At 38.1% G+C, this 15,856-nt stretch overlaps 1 protein-coding gene across 1 annotated transcript in view; it reads left to right on the forward strand.

The window, feature by feature from the left end:
- Lrriq1 (leucine rich repeats and IQ motif containing 1) overlaps nt 1-527 on the forward strand; it is a 189,352-nt gene extending 188,825 nt beyond the window's left edge. Inside the window, exon 21 of the mRNA XM_019205450.2 lies at nt 139-527. Coding sequence (XP_019060995.1) covers nt 139-281 — 143 coding nt within the window. The 3' untranslated portion in view covers nt 282-527. The remainder of the gene's footprint in view (nt 1-138) is intronic.
- Nucleotides 528-15,856: the final 15,329 nt, after the last annotated feature.

Genomic DNA, 15,856 nt, shown 5'->3' on the forward strand with positions numbered 1-15,856 from the left:
ATAAACTTAACAAAAAGTTTTGTAAAACTTGAAGATCACAGTTTTTGAATGTGTGTTGTTAAGTATATTTCTTACTCTAAAATATATTTTTTCTTGGATCATGTTAAGTGAAAGTATACATTTAATATCCTTGTCTAGGTTGCTCAATTAAGGGAATACTTGCACCAATGATAACAAATACAAGAACTTCTAAAAAAGAGCGCATATCATTCCGTGACAATCCTCTACAGCTCAGTGGTGGATGGGGAAGTGGAAAAAAGAAGGCAAAAAATTCCAACTAGTTCTGCAAACTTCAGCATTCAAAACATATGGCAAACAGTTTATTTAAAAGAACTCTGTGGATATCTGGTCATGTTACCAATTGGATACAAGGTTTTAGAGTACTGCATTTAATTTGTTTTATTATACATATTTCACAATTCTGCTTTTCTGGTGCCGTTATCTTCTATCCCAGCTATAAAACAAAGTTTGCAATTCTTCCTGTGTTCATGTGGAATCACCTCCAGAAAACTCATTCTTGAATACTGCATTGGAATTTGTATATGCAGTTTCTTCTTTTGCTTAAAATTTTTTGATACATATATTCAAGGTGGTTTTTGTTACCACTTTTACTTTTTAATGCTATACACCTATAAGAGAATATAACTATTTCATTGGTGTTTAGTGTAGTATTAATAAATATTGAATAATTAATATATTAATAACCTTGACACAACCAGATTGTTATAAATGGGTATTTTAAAAATGAAATAGTGCATGAGGTAATTCAAAATACATAACAAAAATGGCCTCTTTTTAAAATTTTAAGGTATCTTAGTGAATTATAGAAAAATTTATAGTTTAAGTCAAAATAAAATGTAAATTTAAATATTTATGTAATTAATGCAATATTTACATGTAAGTTTCATTCAGACATTGTATATTATTCCTGCCAATTATAATATGTAATATTAATTCTGGTTCATTAATATTATAATACTATCTCAAAATATACTTACTGTCATTTGTTTTTTGTTAAGTTGCTTCCAACTTATTATTTTAAAATATACTCAAAGCTAAAATTTATGATTGTGTAATATTTTAGCAAATCACAAACCAGTTTCTATAAAATCTTAACTATTTTGAAGTTAATTTTCTGTTCTGTCTTATTGGACATGATTTACGAATTGATACATGTAACAGCACTCAGAGGATCTGTTAGTCCCCCATTTCTGGAACTTTTCTCCCAAAGCTAAATTCATAGTTCTCCAGTGACTTTCTATACCTGTGTTTCTGTGAAACAGGATCCTTTTGCATTTCCTACTATTTAATGAAATCTTTCAACCAAAGATGACTCAACAGATTTAGAGCTGCATTTATTTGGTTTGTGTTCCCCATCTGCTTTTGGAGTCCAGTTCCTTTTCAAACCTACAAATCTCTCTTAATTTGATAGAGATAGAAACGTTAATGAGCATTGGGCTGTCAGTCTACAGAAGTGTAGATCCATACGTTGCAGCCTACAAATTGAGCTGCACATGTACCTGTTTTGCAAACATGCTGTTATGTCATCCTTTCACTAACAGCACCCACAAATCAACATAATGTAATGATGGAAAATATTTTATTTCAGCTTAAAACCACATTCAAGCTGATATTGATAGGGTTTTATGGTTAATATACTCAAATCAATGAAGTGGAAAGTCCAGTATTAGAAGTGAGATGCTTAAGATTAAACTGTTATAGGGTCTAAAAATAATCTGTAGTTTTCCCATTCACTAATTTGTGAAATTGTTTCATAATATTAATCGTGAGTGAAATGATTGGTGTTGGTGCTCCCAAATTTGATTGATGTAAATGTCAATAAAGCTGTTTCCTAAATATGGTAGTAAATTGTAGTTTTCTTTATTGTTTTTAGCCTTAAAAAGCTCATTTTAAAAAATCTTACATGCTCAAACCTATCATTTTGTAGTCCTAGTTTATGACAAAAAAAGTAAAGTAAAATGGAATATTACTCAGCCATAAAGAACGAGAAAATAGATTCATTCATAGGAAAATGGATACATATTGAAGATATACTCCTAAGTGAAATAAATAAGTCACACATGTGTAAATATCAAATAGTTTCTCTGGTGTGAATAACCTGCAATTATACATAAGATCCTAATAAGATTACTGACATTGTGAAATGGGAAGAAGGGGCTAAAGGTGTAGGGAAGGTGGGATGGGTAGGGGAAGGGTAATAAAGGAAAAGAAAAAAGTGTGATAATGAAAAGAAGGAAATAAATTGTTTATAGATGGGGAGGGGAGGAGGGGGTGAAGGGAGGGCAGGGACAAGGGGAAAAAATGAGAACCAAGACCTGTCATGTAGAGGTACAAGATCGCAACAATGAATGTAACTGTACCAAACTGTACCTAAAATGTACCAATAAACTCAATTACAGCTGAAAAAAAAAGTAAATTGAAATTTTGAAAATTTAATAAAACATAAAGATACTTGAACCAATAAATATTTTTCTTCCAATTTCTTATAGGAAATGTTTCAGTAAACACTTGTCTTTAAGATTCAGACAGGTAAAAATAGGAGCCTAAGTTGTCATTTAGTTAACATTAGATTTTATATTAACTGTGATGGACACAGGCAATGGTGCCATTCAAATTCAGAGCCTGGAGTAACTTTCTGTTTTGTGCTGCTCCTGTGTTCTCTCTCTACCCCCTTTCTAACTCAGTTCTCACCCTCCTATGTTCCCCTGCCCCGTGCTGTAACAAAGAATTATTGCCAGTCACTTTTAGTAAGAATGGTAAAGTGAATCACTAACCACAGAAAACCTAGGAAGCAAGAATGTTTTGATATCAAAGTTCACTACATTGGCTTGTGGAGATAGCCCTTTCCCAAGGGTCAACTCTACTGCCAACATCTTTGTGCACATAGTTCATTGTGAGAGATCTTATTTGGTGCCTTGCAAAGCATTGAAAATATTATGAGGTATAGATACTGCTTTCTTGCTGTGTACAGAAGTTAGTTGTAGATATGTCTCTCAAATTTGAAAGAAGAAGATGCAAACAAAAGGAAAAACATTTTTTATAGGCATTGTTATTTTGCCTCAGTTAGATGCAAAAGAGATAATATACCAACATTTGTGGAAGTTAGTTTTGAGCTTTTCATCTTTGAAGAAAGGAAGGAAGAATATATTTCAGTTAAAAATAATGTGGTGGAAGATTCCAGATGGGGATTAAAATGTTTTAGAAAAGTATATTATACATGAACAATAAGCAGATACCATTTCAAAGCCAAGTTGAAATCCTTTATGTTACAGGTGGTAAGAAAATGAGCACCTGTATTGTGTAGCCTATGTCATATCAAGTTTTATGTACAGTTGCTAGGCTTTTCAAATGATGTGATTTGTGCTGTGGTATAAATGGGTTCTTGTAATGGGAGAGTATTCTATCATAAATCCAGTTTTAATCTAAGACACAGTATATGAATAGTAGTAATGAGTGGCATAAGTGAATACAAAATATTTGGATGATGTTAAATCTTGTGAAGTTATAACTTCTAAAAAAAAAACCCTGTGATCAACACTTACTTTGTGTGGTGCCTTCTAACAGTGATACACCCTTCCCTTCCAAGTATGCATTTCATTTACCATTCCCAGAAACTAGAATTTTATTGATATCAAATAACAAACTAAATAATCTGCAATAATACATAAGATCCTAATAAGATTACTGACATTTAGAAATGGGAAGAAAGGAGCTAAAGGTGTAGGGAAGGTGGGATGGGTAGGGGAAGAGTAAAAAGGGAAAAGAAAAAAATGTGAGATAATGAAAAGATGAAAATAAAGTGTTTGTAGATGGGGAGGGGAGGAGGGGGTGAAGGGAGGGCAGGGACAAGGGGAAAAAATGAGAACCAAGACCTGTCATGTAGAGGTACAAGATCCCAACAATGAATGTAACTGTACTGTATCCCTAAAATGTACCAATAAACTCAATTAAAGCTGAAAAAAATAAAAAAAACTAAAACTTTTCTTGTGACTTCCAATGTATAACATATTCTTGGCAGCACTGGAGGATAAAAGAGTAAATACCTTTCAAGACCTTTCTTTAGTAGATCTGGAATGACTGACCACCTCTACGAAGACTCATGGGGTCTGATGAGAACTCAGTAAGGAAGTGTTCATGAAGCATGAAAAAGAAGCACAACTGGTAATGTCTACTCTGAATTGGGAGGTTAGAGTGAGCAAGAGCATCTCTACTACTTATAGTCATCATTGGTTTAGGCCAAGAACTAGCCACAGTGCTACAGAAAGATCCTCTCCATGAAGCTTATCAGAAAAGAGAACCAATTAATTAATAATGCAACATGAAAAGCTTCTCTTGTATTTCATGACATATTTATCATTACTAAGAGAATAGAACCTGTATAGCATCGTTACATTTTAGGAAGTGTTGTTAGAAATACTTTTATATTATGAGAACAGAGATGAGAAATCACTTTCAGGTCCTTGATTTCTTTGTGCAGGCTTTACTCATATGCTGGTAGTGAACAGGTAAGTCAATGTAAAGTTTTTAACTAAATGAATATGTAATTGGTGTTACTGAAAAATAATGTTTTTCTGCAAAGGCTCTAATACTTTCATACTTGTTTATGATCCTCATAGAATTGGTCTAGGTCAGCAAAGCACAACATAAAATATACTGGAAACCACGTATTCTAAGGTTCCTAGGAGCCACCGTAAAACTGTAAAAATAAGTTAATAAAATTAATTTAATTATGAGTTTTAAACTAAATATATCCAAAATATCGGTTGTCCTGATCCCAGACCCATCATAGATAAAAAAAATCAGATGCTCAAGTCCCTTAAATCAGCCCTGTGTATCTGCAAGTTCAACTATGCATAAGTGTGGTGAGAAAGGGAGATTATTCTTTTGTTAAATAGAATTATGAGGACCGGGGATTTAATTTAGCTCAGTGGTGATGCACCCACCTTACAAGCACAAGGTCCTGAGTTTGGCCTCCAGCACAGGGGAAAAAAAAGGAATTGTGTGGACATTGTATTATGGGGAAAATTTTCAGCTCTATTAGCCATTAATGTTATATGTCTTAGAGAAAGTAAAAATGACATAAAAACAATATGATTTTGGATTACTGACATTTATAAATGTATAGCTATTAAATATCTAATATACATATTCCAAATCAAATAATTGAATGTTAACTTTAAATTTTGATATAGATTAGAGGTTTCTCTCAAAGTTATTGAATCCAAGATTTCTCTCCCAAAGTTTGTTTATCAACAGAAAATTACAAGGAAATGTAGTAAACTGGATCTGTTTCTCATCTTGCCATCATTCAGATTTGGTCTAACCATGTATTTTCTGTGAACTTCAAATGAAACCAATGTTTAGAATAACTCCGTATGATACATAGAACAAAGTAAGATCTCAGCCCAGCAGTTTTGTTCTGGTAAGTACATATTTTGGTATGAACATATGGAAACAAGTGAAAAGAACATGGTTTTTGTAACCTGACTGTCCTGTGCCATTAATCCTCACTTTGATGAGTCATTTTGAATAAGTGACAAATCTCTCTGAGCTTGTTTCGTTACCATAAAATTAAGATTATAATATATAATTCATAGGATGCTATGAGGTCGTGACAAAGTACATGAGAAACCCCAGGCTCAGTAGCTTGGGTATGTATCATAACACTCAATAAATAGTTACTTGACACAGTAAACCTTTCCAGACCATCTTCCAAAGTTAAACCAAAATTTCTGTAAGCAAATTAAACTTGGATCAATTCTGCATATCTTATTTAGGAAATGTTTCCATGAAACTATGTAAAAAAATGTTTAAACATCTTTAAGAATTGAGTTTTCTAGATTTGCCTTGAAATGGCAATAGAATTCATGGTTTCAAATACATATCTCTTGAATATCCACCATTACAAGTGGATAGAATACTTTGGAAATTTAAAGGATATATATTTCTAGTAGCATCGTTTCTCTCTTGTTTTGTTTCTAGTACTGGAGATCAAATGCAGGACCTTGCACTTTTGAGGCAGGGGCAGCACCACTGAGCTAAATCCCTGGCCTCGTAGCATGTTAATTTATTTATTTTTAACAGGGGCAAGTAAAAGATATATTTCTAGAGGTTTATTGATACATTAGTGGAGAAAACTTAAATGAACTACAGAGCCATTAACTTTTCAGAGTCTGTTGAGAATTGATTTTATATATGCTGATGCTTCTTAAATCTGGGTGAGATTGCTCCAAGGATAGACATTGGCAGAACCATTGCAAATATTTTCTGCCAGGGATGTTGATACAGACAGCAATTTCCAGACAAGCTGCTCTACCCCAGGGGATGGGTTCCCTGAGGCCTTCCTTCTGAACTATTAAGTTGAGTTCTCCAAGTTAAGTAATAGCTGGAAGAAATTAGAATTTCTAATATTATTTACAAGAATTGGAAAGACTGTTTTTGTCTCCCTGTACTGCTATTACAGAGTAGCATGGACTGAGCAGCTTGGCCAGGAAAACATTTCTCAGAGTTGTGGAGGGTAGAATTCTGAGAATTGGGACACCATTTTAGTAGAAGTTTGCATTAGGGACATCTTGGTTTACAGATGGCCATTTTCTTGTGTCCACATGCAAGAGGCGGAGAGATCTCCTGTGACTTCACCACCATTCAGGGACATAAATCCCATAATGGAAGTCCTACTGTCCTGGATAAACTAACTCTAACATCCACTCAAAAGACCCCACATCCAAACATTATCATGTTGAAATTAGAGTTTTTTCAACACATGAATTTGTAAGGAAGGGTGCATTTAGTTTAAACGCATTTAAGACCATATATTTTAATTGACAAGAACTGTATTTCCAGTAGTTGTTTAATACTTGGTTTTTCAATGATAATACTGTAACAGAGAAGGTACCTATATTTGTTTTGGGTTATACAGATAGTTAATGGCAGACCTGGGGGGGGAGGACCCCAGTCTTGAGTGACAAAAGTCTTGGAAATTTTGTTAGAGGTACCATAATATCTTTATTCATAGTACATCTGAGTAGCAGTTAGGGATAACAAACTTATCTTACAGCGATACATACATGTAGAATCTACCATTCTCGTTGATTTGCTTCCTCTATGTGATCCTTTTCATTTGTCTTTCATCTCTTGATCATAATTGCATATTTCATTTGCTCAATTTAATTTACTCTTTAAAACTTACCTTTTACCCCCATAACACCATTCATTTTTCCTATGATCATAATCTTTATTAAATGCTTTCACATTCTGAGTTTTTAAAATCATAGCAGCAAACATACATTTTATGACCTGGCACTGTCTTCAATGAATGACATACATTAATTCTCAGCTCTTGAGATGAGTGTCAGTCCTAGTTCCTATTTCAAAGAGAATTATGAATCATATAGTGATTGCATACCTTTCCTTTCATCCCACAGCCAACAGAACCCAAACTCAGGAAGCCTGACCTAATCAGTATGTCACTGCACATTTAACATAATAGATTAAATAACTATTGCATATATGTGGATTATGATAAAATTGTATGTCTTAGCCAAACTTTATGTCAAAAAGAAATTTAAAATTTTACATAACAATAATAATCCAAGCTGATCAGAATGACACAACAGTTAATTATCAGAAGACACTTGCTTTTTAGGTGTAGTCTCTTTCTCCTTGGAGAAACTTAATACTAATTTGAAAAATAATAGTACTTTAATATTCTTGTGGAGGAAACCTCAGAGATATGAGGCATTTTAAGCACTAAGGACATCATTTGATTTGAAAGATGACCCATGTTTACATTGGTAACATTTTTTGTCCAGTTGTACGAAGTTCTGACAGTCAGCTTTAGTCACAGGGAACCTTCACTGTTAACTTTGCTTTACATATTACAAATTTGTTTTCTGACTCAAGCCAATCTGTCTATTTCCATCACTGAGGCTAAAATGGACAGATTTCATCATTTTTATGTCTTAGCTGAAATCACTAACACTTTTAACCATTCTTCTTATGACAGGGTTTCCATTTAAAATAAAAACTCCGACTATACATTTGCACACTTCAAAATTTTACTTTTTCTTTATAAAAGTAATTTCTGGAGCACTTCTGAGTTCTCAAGATTTTTGTATACTGTAGTGTATAGTAAGTATCCAGTCCTTGATGTAGGAGAGTTTCACTTCTGTTAATTTACTTTAGTTTTCTTAGCAATTAAATCAGGGAGTAGACTCAAAATATCTTCAGATCTTCATGTTTTGGATCCTTTTCCTATATATTGTTAGCCTCAATTTGCAACTTTGTCCCCATTGATTTAATTTCATCATTCTACTGTTTCCAAAGGTATTTGCATGCAAATGTGTATTATATTCTGAAGTTTTAACTAGTCTTCCTAAGAATGAAAGCTTTGTAAAACCTAGTAAGTATAGTACCTGGAGCTGTGGCTGAACAAATGTTCATCTTTATGGGAAATAAAAGGGGAAATTTAAAAAATGATTTACATGATTCTACAATGTTTACTTCTGGAGCTAAAAAATTACATGAGGTACTACAAAGATGCCCTTACATTTTAATATGGCTTGCCTCAACTGTGATCCAGCTGTCAGAGATACCCAATCTTATATACTTAAGTAGAGACATTGCTCATAGATCTACTTCACTTCATAAAAATATAACTTACCTTAATATTTCATTTTGCCAAGATTTACATTTCTCATAAAAGACAGTATTCAAAGTTTTATTAACATTATAAAGAATAAAAGATTAAAGGGCATTCTGATTCAAAATAGAATAATGGGTTACTTAGATTTTGCTTGATTCAATTCAATTATTGAGCAATTCTCAATGTAGAGAAAAAAATAACTGTCTACCTCTATCCCCATAAGGCAGCACATATGCGTCAACCAAACACAGTGTAAAGAATCTCAAGAACTTCAATCAAAAATGCACTTTATTGGGGCTGTTTAGATTCCATATAAATAACTGCATTAGTAAGGTTTTTCTCCAAAACAAATTCCTTTTTACAATTAAAATCCTCCTCAAGGAACTTAGCTTATTACATTTCTTTTGGTATTGCACAAATATTTGAAACCTCCCAAAGAAACTGAAGTAAATTGTTTGAAGAACATTTTGCTTTTCTAAAGTATCGTTTAAAAATCCTCCCTTAGTAAAATAACATAAATATTGTAATTAGTTATTAAAGTTTAAGCTTTCTTGATAAAGTGTGGGTTCTTGAGGTTTTGTGGTTTTTAGAGAGCAACTGTGAAGGTTGGAAAGTCTTCAATTGCTCTTCGACTTTGTAACAAAGGTCTGTTGGGGGCATCTGATGCTGAGAACTGAAAGATGACAGAGTCTGCTGAGGTCCCGAGACTTTCTTTTTAGTACAAGTCTTCGGATCGGATGCCGCAGGCGGCACTCTGCTAGAGGTAGTGCGTCAGCTTTAGTTAATAAAACTTTTTTAAAGACATAAAAATTCAGTGAAGCTTAAGAAATTTTTACTGTAGAGCAAGATCTGAAAAGAGACTGGATTGTGGCCTGGCGTTTAACATTTAACGTTAGCCACTTAAGAACATCTTGGGGTTCCGCTGAAACCTGGTGTTCCCAGCGGGGAGAAAGGCTCGCTGCGTGTGGACAACAGGTGGCCGAGTGAGCGCTCGATTGCTCATCAGTTACCCACTCGAGCTCGCGGGGGTTCACACGCGCACGCCGCAGGGCTGTCAGTTCCACGCCTTCCATGTCTCCTGCCTTCTTCCTCTGCCACTGCAGGCGTTTGTGATACCGATTGATTCTGATTGCCAACCTGTGAAACAAAAAGGTCCCTGTCCTTTGGGCGGGAGGGTTAGATGATCCATTTGCCAACTTCAATATTTTAATGGAAAGCTTAAAATACGTTGTTTTTCCAAGAGTTACACTTTAAAGGGAGGAAAGCACTCTGATGAAATATTAGCAGCAAATCGGTTAACCGCTAAACTTCTCTCTGTATTTGAAGAGGCTCTTTTAAATTTGCCTTCGAAGAGAAGCTTCGTTCTCCGCGCTCAAAATAGAGACCCGTCCCCAGCCGCACCCACCCACGCGGTCTCCTCGGGTTGTGGGTCCCGCTGTCCCCTGCGCTGAGTTCAGGTCAGGCTGCTGTTGGAGACACTCGCACACCTCCGGCGCCCAGCACTGTGGTCGGCTCAGCTGTCTGGGCTGGCGGCTAGGAGGTGGGTCCTTCCAGGGGCTGCTCCCCGGGTGGCTGTCACCCCAGCAAGAGGGCGCGCTGGCTCTGCATCAACCCTTAGCGGACGAGTTCCGGAGCAGAAAGAGCTGGCGAGGTGTCCGCGGCGGTGGTCGCAGAGCGAGACCTCGGGTTTGGGATGAGATCCCTAGCAGGGGCGCCCCCAAAAGCTCGTTCTCCCCCCTCCAGCCACAGAGAACTTTGTGTTCCGAAACGCTCTTTAGGGATATTTTGCAGGTTAAGACTCAGCACAATTCACATCAAGAATGTCTCTTGCTGGGAGCGGGCAGAACGGGTTAGAAGGGAGAGTGGAGTGCGTATTAATCTTTGTCTGTATAAAATTCTTGAATGATTTTCAGAATAAATCTTTGTGTAATAACTGCTTATGCTTTTCTTTTTTTCTGTAGAAATTAAAAGACACCATCTAAAGAGATTAAGCTCTATTTCGCATGCCTGCGATGCGTAGACGTTCTAAGCGCACTCCCTGGGAACCCAAGCACAGTCCTTTTGTCACCAGATCCTTGGGCGAGGGAAAGGCACAGAGGAAAGGCACATCTGTGGGAGAATCGGTTTCTCTCTGCTTGGAGTGGCCTTGATTTTGTTGGGTTTTGTTTTCTTTTTGGTTTTGTTTTGTTGTTGTTGTTGTTGTTGTTGTTTTTTAATGACCATGGATTTCACACTCACCATAATATAAGGGAAAACATCTGTCATTTTGCCTCAGTATCTAGCTGAGATTTCCTTTAAATATTTTCCCTTGAAATGTGAAAACACTAGAAATGTCCTCACACCGTGTACGGGAAGAGAAGCAGCTGTTTTTTTTCAGTCATATCTAGTAAATTAAAAGGAAAAATGTATTTAATATGTATAGACTTGAAGTTTTAAATATTTCACATAACAAGCATAATATTGAAAGAATATTTTAGTTAAACTATTAATAACATCAGCGAAATCTAAATTTGTGTTGAATATAGTTTAGTGTAAGTATGCACCATTCAATGGTGTGGGTGATAGAAGAAATCTGATGGTGGTGTATTATATTCAGAACTTTCTGGAATAATGACAAACTGCCATAGATAGTAATAAAAGTGACTAGACTATTGAGGTTTAATCATGATATTTTATATTTGTGATAAAATACATTTTTAAATAAATTAAACAATTCTATATTACTGTAAATAATTGCACATGTTAAATAAGTCAAACAATTTGCAAGTGAGAAGACTAGCCACCTGAGATTTTTCCATTTCAGTTGGATGCTATAGAAGAACCAAATGTCCAATTAGTTTCCCTCTTAAGGAAAAATGATGTGAAAAACTGTCACATTATAAGGTTACAAGTCCAAATTTAAAAACAAGCATAGATCAGAAAAACCAGCTTTTGAAAATATTTGAGAGCTTTGATTGACAGCATGTTTAAGAGCTTTACACAATCAACATTTAGGTAATCATTTTTTAAAAGTTAGAAACTTCTCAAATGTGAGTTATTCACATGTCATGGGCATGTTTTCTGGACAAGATGGCTTGATATATACATTTTAAGAAAACATCAGCTTTCTGCATATATATATACATATACATATACATATATATGTATATACATATGTATATGAAAACATTTTGAGATCCTTCAATGCAGCATATATTTCTGCATCAATAATGTCTGCAGAGATATGGGAAGGTTGAACTCGAAGCCCTGGAAAAAACCCAGCAGTGGAGCACACACAAACAGGAGGCCATCTGGCCCCCTGCCAGGATACATGACTTTCAATTATTTTAGTACTTTTTCATGAGAGTTTCCCTCCACTGGATCCTTTTTCCCTCCAGACTGTTGCTTTTCTGCATTTGGCATGGCTTGCTTGACACAGCACACCTTTTCCCTTAGCTTTACTTACAGAAAGCCTCAAATTCTTACTGCAAAAATAAAGAGCTACAACTCAAATTCTTGCAACCCCATCTTCATATTCCTGCCATTATTATATAGATGTAATATTTTTTTCAGTAAAAAAGGAGCTAGACTTTTCTACACATTGCTTCTACTACTGCTTTGATGTAGGTTATAGAAATATTTTTCATTTCCCAAAATACATTTGCACAGGGGAGAGGAGCATTAAGGGCAGTGTTTAGTCTGTAAGAGGTTTTAAAAACTCAATATGAGTCAAGCTGAATTTTACTTTCTAATGAAGTACTATATCCTGGGGAGGGGGAGTGTCAAACAGTCACTTCAGTGGACTTTTCAAATAGTTTTAACTTATTATTTTAATTCTATGCTCCAAAAAAGGCAACTAAAATGTGTTAAATGCCCCAAATCACTGTTTGGGGTTGCTGAAACCTAACACAACAACCAAGAATAATGGTTGCAAGAATAATGTTAAAGGCAACTTTAAATGGAAGCATCAGTCATCTTCACAAAATAGTCAGTTGGCATCTGGTGGCGGCAGAAGACTAAACTAGTTTACTCCAACACATCTTTATCACTAGAGGAAAAAACAGTTTTCAAAGGAGCAGAGACCTGAGGCAGCATTAGGTCACCCTTGTGCTTTCTTGGCTCTTCATATTCCTTGTGGACGTCCTCAGCAGGCTCTGTACCTTACTCCCTTCGAAAAAAGCAAAGAAACATCAAAGGCTACAAGAGCCTGGAGATCTGAAAGTGCTGGTTCCTAGGCTGTCCTAACTGTGTTTAGGCTTTTGGAAAAAAAATTATTTACTTCCCTCTTCTGTCCCTCTCCTATTGCCACTTGAACAGTCCCCTGTCTGAGCTGGTGGGCACAGTGAAGTTTCAGGTATAAATGAAGGAAATCGGTAAAGGAAGCACAGTGACAGCTTGGATAGAATTCTCCATGGACAAGAAAGAAGGCTAAATCCTGGGTTTGATCCTAAGTTCTGAATATCAAGAAATGGACAGTACTCTCAAATGTGAAGCAGACGTGTGAAACAAAGAAGGAAAGGGAAGCCCAGAGGTGACCAGACAAGCCTGCTGAGTTAAAAATCCCAACTAGAACCTGACTGAATCAGGTGGATCTCACTTGCCCACCGATCTCCACTCGGAACATTGGGAAGGCAAGCCCACACTAATTGGAATCTTGGAACCCAGGAGGATTTGTATGGGGCAGTGGCCAATAAGAAGCAGGTTTTAAAGGCCTGCTGGGGAGTTAGGAGCAATGATGGATGTGAACAGAGTAGCTAAAAGCATTTATCAAAGTGTCATGGTCAATTTTCAAGGTTATCCCTAAGACATCAGGAAGAAAAGGCCCAGGTGGATCCTCAGGAAGGCAATCTGACCCTGCAGTATGATTCTGTCTCGCTCCTTATGACTTCTAGCAATCACTTAAATTTTATAGGTTTAATTAGTATTATTTTCAATTTAATATTAATGCCCCAATGGCTGGAGCTGTGTCACTACTATAAACTTATCTCAAATTCTCAAAATCCATTTAATGCAGCTCTTGGCAACCAAAGACCCAGCTTCTTGCCAATAACTGCAGATTAAGCATTTGTTATGGGAGTCTGCCATTAGCTATTCCCTCTGTTATGGGCACATGTGGTTACATGTCACAAAACACAGGGAATTCCATGTAATAGATTTGCTTTTCCAGGAGGCTTCAGGGATATTAAGTAGGGTTGGTGATATCTTGCACCCCATCCCTCTAACCACTACCATCAAAGGGGAGTTTGGGTAATGGGGTGGAAACTGGCTTACTGTCCTTGGCTACCCTGTAGTTTCCTCTATGAGTGGGACCTTTATTGGCATACAAGTACTCTCCAGAGCTTGCATCATATGTCTTTCATTTAAGAAACTGAATGTTTTTCAGGACATTTAGGGCTCTTAAAACGCATATTTATAAACAAGCTGACAGAGCTCTAGGACGGAACTAAGTTTATAACTAGGAGTTCTTTGTATATTTCCTCAAGTCAGTAATAGGAATTCTTGCTGCTGTGAAATTTTTTTGGGGGGTGGGAGGAGGAACCTATCAAAAGGCTGTTCTTCATTTTCCCCGCTTTTATTAGAGAGAGACTTTCAGAATACCTGAAGGTAAGACCAAAACAAAGGGAGATGGGAGTCTATTGAAATCACCGACCCACCAGGAGTGAGTGGCTGACTCCACGCCAGCATTCGGACTTCCACAAGGGATGCCCAGAAAGGCACCAGAAAGTGTCCAGGAAGGAAATAGCAGCTCCTCCTCCTTGAGTCGCAAGGGCACATCCTTGGCCATTTTTACCCCCTTGGCCCCAAGCCTAGCCTCGACAAGCAGAGGGCGTCTGGAGTGAAGTTCCAGCTCCAAGAGCTGCCGGGCTTTCTCCTGGAGCGCAGTCCCATCCCCGCTTTTCTTTGACCGCGCCCCCTTGAGATCTGCGGATTCATGGTTGTTGCCAGCTGCACTGCTCCAGAGATAGTAACTATTAATATAGCAGGGGGTGTTTAAACCCAGAAAAGTGTCAGCTCTCCAGAGCCTGAGCGCACACTGCAGGGCCCACTGAGCGAATTGTGCCCTCCGGAGAACTGTCTCAGTCGACTCGGCTGCCCCGTCCTGTCCGGTGGGATGCGGGGGTTTTATTGCTCATCTCGCCTTTAGGGTAGGGCTCAGACTTCGCTCTGGGGGCGCATAGCTTTGCCATTGCTCTCTCCGGGTTGCTGCTCTGTTACACCCATGGCGCGTGGGTCAGAGGAGACCCCAGAAGAGGAGGTCACTCCCGAACCCATCCGAATGCCTGCCAGTGATGGGTTTGGCCTCACCGTCCCCAGAATTAGGGTTGCCCGGCGTGCCCAAAATCGTACTGTAATGGCTGACCTCGCCTGGCCAATCGTGACAGCCGCTGCGAGGGTCTGTGGCGAGTTAAGACCCATTAGTGGAGACCTCTCCACAACTCGGTGCGTTTTTTTCCCTCAAATTTACCAGCTTATGCGGGACTCGCTGCAGATGGCTTTTTCGCCCCCAAGGCACCGAATGCAATTCCCCTCGGTGCCTGAGGCTCCTCGAAAGCTGGAGTGGGGGTCCAAAGCCACACAGAAGGTTTTCGACTCCGCGGTGCTGGTCTCCGAGACCTGCCACCCACCCGCTTCCTCTGGCTCAGCTCCCCACGAGCACTTGGCGGGGAAGCTCCACTGCGCTTCCTCAGAAGCACCCATAATCACTTAAAAAGAGCGAGAGAAAGGCGCGCAGAACGCCTTCCTCCCCCTCACAAACCTGTGTGCGTACCGAGCCTCCCTCGGGCCTAGACTCAGGCCTTTTTGGAGACACTTGTCTGAAGGGGTTTTCTTCAAACAGTTTTGGTCTAGTAATAAAGTCGGGGACCGAGCAGAGAGGTGGCAGGAAGTGGGGAAATCGGTGGGGATTAGTATGATGGAGCGATTTCAACGCCTCTTGCTCAACTTCCCTTTCCACCCGGCGCTCCCCAGTCCCCACGCCGACGCCCAGCAGAGAAGGGAGAGCGCGGCCTCTGAAGGGCGCCCGCTCCTCCGGGCGAGAAGCAGAGCTGCCGCCCCAGTTAGCAGCTCCCAGTGCATCCGGCTTCTTGGGCTTCAGATTAATGCGGATCCTCCACGTAAACGATTTACGGATGAAATAAAAGCCCTTTTAGAGCAACGCTTCCTTTCAAGTGCTCAAGATGCCTCTAAATCTTGCTGGTGGCGGGCGGCGGG

Source organism: Fukomys damarensis, unplaced genomic scaffold (genome assembly GCF_012274545.1).
Source record: "Fukomys damarensis isolate Sample0158 unplaced genomic scaffold, DMR_v1.0_HiC HiC_scaffold_15, whole genome shotgun sequence".
In the NCBI taxonomy this organism is placed as follows: Eukaryota; Metazoa; Chordata; class Mammalia; order Rodentia; family Bathyergidae; genus Fukomys; species Fukomys damarensis.